The sequence below is a fragment of the Ambystoma mexicanum genome, chromosome 3p (assembly GCF_040938575.1).
Source record: "Ambystoma mexicanum isolate Mex_15411 chromosome 3p, UKY_AmexF1_1, whole genome shotgun sequence".
NCBI lineage: Eukaryota > Metazoa > Chordata > Amphibia > Caudata > Ambystomatidae > Ambystoma > Ambystoma mexicanum.
In genome coordinates, this window is record NC_090925.1 from 745,617,671 (window position 1) to 745,625,165 (window position 7,495).

General features: G+C 54.7%; 1 protein-coding gene across 1 annotated transcript; it reads right to left on the bottom strand.

Annotated features, from left to right (window-relative positions):
- Positions 1–467: 467 nt before the first annotated feature.
- On the bottom strand, positions 468–6,475 carry MYL11 (myosin light chain 11). Its single transcript, XM_069651649.1, has 7 exons — positions 6,340–6,475; positions 4,688–4,783; positions 3,008–3,083; positions 2,328–2,432; positions 2,132–2,210; positions 1,351–1,399; positions 468–965 (listed from the first exon to the last, which is right to left on the bottom strand). Exons 1-7 carry the CDS (start codon positions 6,340–6,342, stop codon positions 861–863), a joined length of 513 nt encoding a protein of 170 aa, XP_069507750.1. The 5' UTR covers positions 6,343–6,475; the 3' UTR covers positions 468–860.
- Positions 6,476–7,495: the final 1,020 nt, after the last annotated feature.

Below are 7,495 nucleotides of genomic sequence, written 5' to 3' on the forward strand. Positions count from 1 at the left end.
AAGAGATAGACCAAGTAATTCAGGAACCATTTAGATACCAGGGCGAGAACAAGAATCAAAAAGACCACTGGATACCAGGGAGAGACGAGATGATGTGGATTAAGTGTGATACAAAGGGGCCACTCGATATTGGGTAGAGAGGCCATTGGTACAATGCAGGCTGGGAGAGTGCATGACCAGGGCGACCCAAGATACAAGCAAGTGACTGAGGAACAGGGGCAGCATTGCAAACCTGGGAGAGACTCTGTGGATTAAGGGCAGCTCGGGTTGTCAGCAGGATAAGAAATGTACAAGGACTGCATGCATATGGTAACATGAAGCGGCATAGAGCGGAAGCGGCATAGAGCGGAAGCGAGCATGGCACACCAGGAAGACACTGGGAGATTGTGGATATCAAACCCCTCACTCACCCCTATTCCCACCGCCCCCTTCCCCAGCCCCCTTGAAAGATGCACAGGAGGCAGAGAGAGAGTTCAAAGAAGACGTGGGTCTCTGTTTATTGAGCACGAGCTGAGCCCCCTGAGGGAAGGCTGAGTCCTCGCCTGTTCACTTTCTTAAGACATCCGATGTTGTGGTGCGGCTAGAGTGGGGCGCAGGTGGAGGGCGGTGGGGTTTCCGACTTTTTCGTGTCCCCCCTCAGCAGGACTCCCCTCGCCCCTCTCGTCCACACCCACTTTCCCCCATAAAGAAAATGGGACTTTTCTCAAGAGTTTTTTGTACGTTTATAAAACAAACAAAAATATAAATTATGGTACAGAGAGAGCAACAGGCGGTCGAGGCGGCCGGCGCGTGGCCGGTGAGCGGGCCGGTGGCGGGAGCGGGGCCGGCCTCATCCCGCGGGCATGTCTTGGTGGGTCCTTTTACTCCTGATCCTTGTCCTCTCCGTGGGTGATGACGTAGCAGATGTTCTTGTAGTCTACGTTGCCAGCCACATCAGGGGGGAATGCGGTCCACATGTTCTTGATCTGCGGGTAAAGAGAGAGGAGGAGAGTGGTTAGCGTTGCAGTAGGTAGGGGTTGCTGCTACCGTAGAGGGGGGCTAGCTGTAAATGCAGGGAGGGCTGCACGAGAACTATTTTTGCTGTACTGTAGATGCTCTGCTAGCTGCGGCCAGTAGGGGGAGCGCGAAGAGTAGCCCAACTCCACTGCCGGAGACAGACAATGTTCATCAAGGGAGAATGCTCTGCTGTCCAGGGGCTGGGGGTGCTGTTTGCACAGCGCGATAGCAAAGGGCCATAATTCCCGGTTGTTGTACATTAAGGCAATGCCAGTCCTATAAATCGGTTAAGCAGAGCAGGGGCTGATATCTTCCGACTGGGGACTTTGAGTTTCATAAACAAAACCAACTCACCTCTTCTGGGGTGAATCTGTCACACTGGGTGGTCAGCAGCTCCTCCAGACTGGGAGAGAGAGGGAGAGAGAAAGAGGGAGTGTGAGAACAGAAAGTGAGGGGATAGGGACAGTGAGGGGCGTAGGCAGGTGGGGCACACACATGCAGGACTGAGGGGATGAAGCGGCTGGGGCTTGGGGCAATAGTAGCGAGAGCAGAAGGCGCTTTTTCCGAGTGTGGGGACCGAGGGACAGGTAAAGGGGTGATGGGAGACTAGGGAATGAAGGCGGTGAGAGGGACGGAGAGGCCACAGAACCAGGGGTGGAGATTGGGGTGAGGCGGGGGGGGCAGTAAAGAACAGGTAATACGAGGGAAGAAGGGGTTGTGGAGGGACTAGTGGAATTGGCACAAGACGCCTTTTCGGAGTGTGGAGACTGATAGACAGTTAAAGGGGAGGAGGGGAAGAAGAGGTCGAGGAAGGAGTCCGGGTGGGATAGGCATGGGGGTGGGAGTTGGAGAGTAAGGAACAGTAATAAGATGGAAGAAGGGGTTGGGGAGGGAATTGTGCAATTGGCACAATGCGCCTTTTCGGAGTTTGGGGACTGAGGAAGGGGAGGTGGGGAGAAGAGATTGAGAAAGTCAGAGGAGGTGAGAGGGATGTGGAGGTAATGGGGCAAGGGATGGAGATGGGTGAGGAAATGAGGTTGCACATTCGCGTGAGGGGTACACGGGGGCAGAGAAGGGGGGATGGGGGGGCAGAAGCCAGGGTGCTTTGGTAGATGGGGACGGAGGCGGTACTCACAACTGCTTCTTGATGGTGCCCTTGCCCTCGGGGTCCAGGACCTTGAATGCGCCGGTGATGACGTCTTCGGGGTCGGCACCTGTGAGGAGAGAGAGGGGGAGAGGCGGTTAGTAAAGGCGCGCGGACTCCGCGCGACGTCAGCCGTTGGCCTCGCGGCGCCGAGAGCCGCCCTCGCGCCCGGAAGCGCCGCACTCACCCTTCAGCTTCTCGCCGAACATGGTGAGGAAGACGGTGAAGTTGATGGGGCCGCTGGCTTCTTTGACCATCTCGTCGAGCTCTTCGTTCTTCACGTTCAGGCGGCCTGTGGAGAGGAGCAGCGGGGGCACAGGGGTTAGACGGGGCCAGGACACACTCGCAGGACACACTCACAGGGTTCGGGGGGTCGCAGCCTCGCAGGACCTGGGCCCGGAATGTAGTGGGCAGAAGGACCTGTTCCTAGGAAAGCTCCATCCCAGGATGGGATGTTAATGTTCCCCTATGCTGCGCACTGCAGTTGCTAGAAGGTTGGGCAGGGCCGCCATGATGGGTTGGGAGGTGTGTGGCACCTGGACCCAGTCAAACCCTATCCCATGATGCAATGTTCCAAACCACTACCTTATAGCCAGCAGACACACCCGAGGTCCAGGGTAGGTGGGCAGCACCTGCGACCGGGCTGGGGCTATACAATGCTTGAGTTACTACTTTTTTCTAGAGCCCAGCACAACCCATTAGAAATGGATATGACCCTTCCCTGGGAAAGACCCAGCTGCCCCCATAAAGTAAAATATCATTGGGGTGCCTATGACCCACACCCTGAGGGGTGAGGTGACATCCATGGTGCCCTAAGGACCCGCAGCCCCCACCCCCCGCACGCAGAGCCGAGGCTGGTCCACTCACCCATGGCGGCGAAGGTGTCCCTCAGGTCTTCCTTGTCGATGATGCCATCCCTGTTCTGGTCAATGACGGTGAAGGCCTGGTGGGGAGATGGGAAAGAGGGCAGTGTTAAGGGGTGAACACATCACTTCAATGTCCACCACCAGACCGGGGCAAGGGGAAAGCTCAAAAGTTATGAGTGTTACATAAGCAGGCTTATCACAGTTACAGGTGTCTCGCCCCGTGTATGGGGTGTCCTTGTGTGTGCACGTGTTTCTATTGCTGTATCTATTTCTTTCATAGCCGCATCCACATGTGCGAGTATGTGTGTGTAGCAACTTGGTTAACTGTGCAAGCGTATTCCTGACTGGGCACTATTGTGTGTACCTATGTATGTGTTCTTATTGTTGTGTGCGACTCGTCACTGTGTTTGTGTTACTGGCTCCTTGCTATTCTGTTTATTGGAGACATTGTGCGAGGTCGGCTGCATGGCAGGCGTTCTGCACTCCTTCACGTTTGTCAAATGGGGTGAAGTGGACAGAGCACCTGTGTAATCACACTTAGTGGACGAGTGGACTTATTTGATTGGTTGTGTAATGTAGTGGGCGTGTGTCAGAGGACACATGTATTTGTTGATAAAGAAGGGAGTGAGTTGTGTGTCCATGGCTGTCAGGGAGTGGCGCGGTTTATAATGTTATTCCTTCATGTGTGTGGGGAGGGGGGTTGTCCACTGGGTATTCTGGGCACCCAGGTTTAATTCAGTTTCGGATTAAGGAGTCATGGAGTGCCTTGAGGTGTAACCCAATGCCACCAATCAGCTGTCTCCTCCCGCCCCCTCCCGCCGGACAGCTGCCTGCCCCCCGGCTCATGTTCTGCTGATGGAAGGAATGCTTGTGGGGGTGTGGGGTGGGGTGCTATCAGTGTCTTGGCATGTGCTGCCTCTTATATCTGTCCCCTGAGCTCACCCTGAGGTGGGCATGCTTGGAGAGCCATATCGTGCCCCGACCACCTGTATGAGGCCATGCGAGACTGAGCCCCCACCACTCTGAGGCTAATTGGACAGCGGATGCAAATAGCTCAGATACTATTTCAGGAGAGTGCGCGTGTAGCTCACCCAATCGCGCTTTCTATTGCATCCTGGTACTTGTAGTTGTTCCCCATTATAAATGCACGACTACAGTGTCAGGGGGCAAAGAAGAAAATTGGCTGATTTAACTACCCACAGACTCTATGGAAAATCTGACAGGCCACAATCCTGGGGAGCAGGAGATATATCCCCAAAACTCGTAGAATTGGTGAAGGAACCATCGTACCCCGGGAAAGGGAATATTTCCCGGTGCTGCAGTTGTGACGCCCGCAACCCTGAGCAACAGGGTCATCTCCTCATACACAGAGTGAGTCAGTGATAAGTGATTGATTATAGTGAGGGAGAATGTGAATGAGTGACTTAATCCAGAAACCCAGTGTAGGCCGAGAGTGTGGAATTGGGCCTGCTAGGCCTAGACCTCGGAGATACCGGCCATCGGAGATATATGATATATGGTCGTTTATTTATATAGCGCCTGTACACAATGTGTTTCAAAGCGCTTGATGGGAGTGGCGGTCAGGTGGTTCAAGTCCATTCAACACCACTGCCATCAATGAGGGGCATGCCAATCCCCCCAACCCCCTTCCGCCCCCCGCAAATGCATCTCGCATACTCACCTCTTTGAACTCCTGGATCTGGGTTTGGTCAAACATGGAGAAGACATTGGAGGAGCCGCCATCTCCTGCCTTCCTCTTGGCCTTCTTTGCGGGTGCCTGTGGGGGGGAGGCAAAGAAAGGACTGTTAAGACACCACATCACCTCAGGGGGTGGTTCGCGCCCCTCGCTCAGAAACCCCCAGAAATACAGTAAAAACCTAAACACACCTGTCCCTTCAAGTTACCCGGCTTTGTTTTCTCATCACTAATACTGCCCCGAGTCTGTCCCAGGCCTATTGAGTCTGTCAATTTCCTCTCTAGACATGGGTTCGCAGCAGCTCGTTCCCAGAGGTTTTGGACTACAGTTCCCATGATTCCTTGCCGTTGACTATAGTGGGCAGGGCTGTTGGGAGTTGCTGTCAAAACACCTGGAGACCCAAAGTTTGCAGAACCTTACATTAGATGGTTTCTCAGGCGCTATTGACCTCGTCCTTCTAAGTAATGGGACTCCTCTGTGATTCTCTCTCTTGCAAATATCTTCTAACCAACTCCTTGCAAAGAGGGACAAACAATGTCTCCAGCTTTACTCTTATCTTCCCAGTATTACTTCTCCTCTGTGTGCCCCAGAGCCCCCACGCTGTGCTTTTGCCATGCCCGCTTCCTGTGCAGTTTTCCTCTATTATGGGTTTTAATTTTTGTCTTTGACCCCGGCCCAGTTCTTGGACTATGTCTCCCCCTGTTTACTCCCTGGCCACAGATCACCGAGTGTGCGCACTTGGAACCAAATGAGCTTGCCTTGGTTCACACAGTGCGCCAGTGGCATAAGCTTGGTTGCGATTCGCCTCAGATCACAGAACTAGTGGGAACGCTGGGATTTGAATGCGGGACTGTGTGGGGTGACTGCTACCATGAGATAATAAGCTCTAGAGGCGGCTGAAGCCCCCAGGACTGGAGGCTCCGCTGTCCACGGTAACCCCCTGCATTCTCCACCTGCTACTACCACCCGCCCATCTTCCCTCACCCTTCAAGGCCTGCACCAACAGCTGCCAGCCGAGAGTTGTGAGGCAGCAGCCCTAGAGTCCCCGGGTGGAAACGAGGGCCCCCTCAGCCTTAGGAACCATCCCTTTGGGGATCAGGGGACTGTCCGTGCCCCCTGGGGCTCAGGACGCATCTCGGTGGGTTCCAGATGTGAGACGAGGGCCTTACAGCCTTTGGAAGTAGCCAATGGGGGGGCAAAGGTGAGCGGGAAGCAAGGACCCGGGGAGGGGCGGGGGGGTTGCTATTGCCCCGCAACCTCGGGAGGCAGACTTGGCGGACCCAAGTGGGAGAGGGGTCCCCTTTGAGCCAGGAAGCAAGCCGGTGTGTCCCCGGATGGGGGGCGAGTGCCTCCCAGCCTTCGAAGCAAGTCCTGTGGGGTCCAAGTCGGAGGCGAGTGCCGGTTGTCCTGCAAGAGCAGCTACTCCGATGCTGGGAGGGGAGCAGGAGTGTTCGCGGCAGCCCAAAGGCCCCCCTGAAAGACCAGCCGGCTGCCCCTTGGCCATCCTTGGAGACCGGTCAGGGCCGCTGGTCTTCTTCGGGGCCCTCTTCAGGCTGTCTTGGGCGCCCCCTCCTTGCCGTCTTGGGAGCGCCTTCCTGGGCGGGCTGGAGGCCGCATGCTCGCCGGGGCACACTTACCATTGCTCAGCTGGTGCAGGTGGTGATGTTCCTAGGAGACTGGAGGCTGCCAAGTGACATGCTCTCTTCTCGGACCCCAGACTTTTTATACCCGGACCCTCATTTGCATGCGAGCCCTAACTTTAGCAGCATCTTCAAGTTTGGCTCGGGGGACCCTCGGGGAGGGTGAAGGGGGCGGGCTCAAGTTCCCGGCACCGAAATAGACCCTCCAACTCCTGGCAAGACGCAGAGCTCCTTTCTTGGACACGGAGGGCAAGGAAGGGAGTCCGGCGCGGGCCCATGCGGCCAGGCAGAGGCTTCAATGCCGCTTCAATGGCTCCGCAGATATTGGGGGGGTGGGGGGCCTGCAAGATGTGGGCGCGGGGGGGACACCGGCAGTGATATTGCAAAAGGTTCTTAACACCAGGTCATGAAGGGGCGGTCCAAAACAATAAAAGCACGGAGACCTATCTGTTCCCCCAAAGTAGGAAATGCCCACAGGCCTCAGAATCGTGTACCCTAACTGTAGCATACATGGATCCCAAAGACATTAGTATTTGATGCATGTAGTTCTTAGGACCACTGTCTTAAGCATTTTCGTAATACAGAATGTGTTTTTTTTTAAAAAAAACGTGTTTCCCATTCTTTTATTCCCATCTCCACATTGACTTCCCCTAACCATCCCATAAGACTGCGAGGATGGGGAGCAATGCATTTGCGTTATCCTTGTTTTTAACCCCAAATCGCTCTGTTTGCATCCCTAAAACCATCAATCCTCAGACTGTTGTATGATGAGGCATGGTATGCCTGAGAAGGGAAGGCTGGCCATGCACTGGATTCATATAAACGGTGCGGTAGTGTCCCTTCGAAGGACAGGCTGGCCATGCACTGGATTCATTGCAACTGTGTGGTAGTGTGTCTGCGAAAGACAGGCTGGCCATGTACTTGATTCATTGCAACTATGTGGTAGGGTCCCTTGGTAGAACAGGCTGGCCATGCACTTGATTTATTGCAACTGTGTGATAGTGTGCCTTGCTAGGATATGCTAGCCATGCACTTACAATAGTGTGGTAATGTCCCTGGGAAGGGAAGGCTGGCCATGCACCGGATTCATATCAATAGTGCGGTAGTGTCCCTTGGAAGGACAGTCTGGCCAAGGACTTGATTAATTGCAACT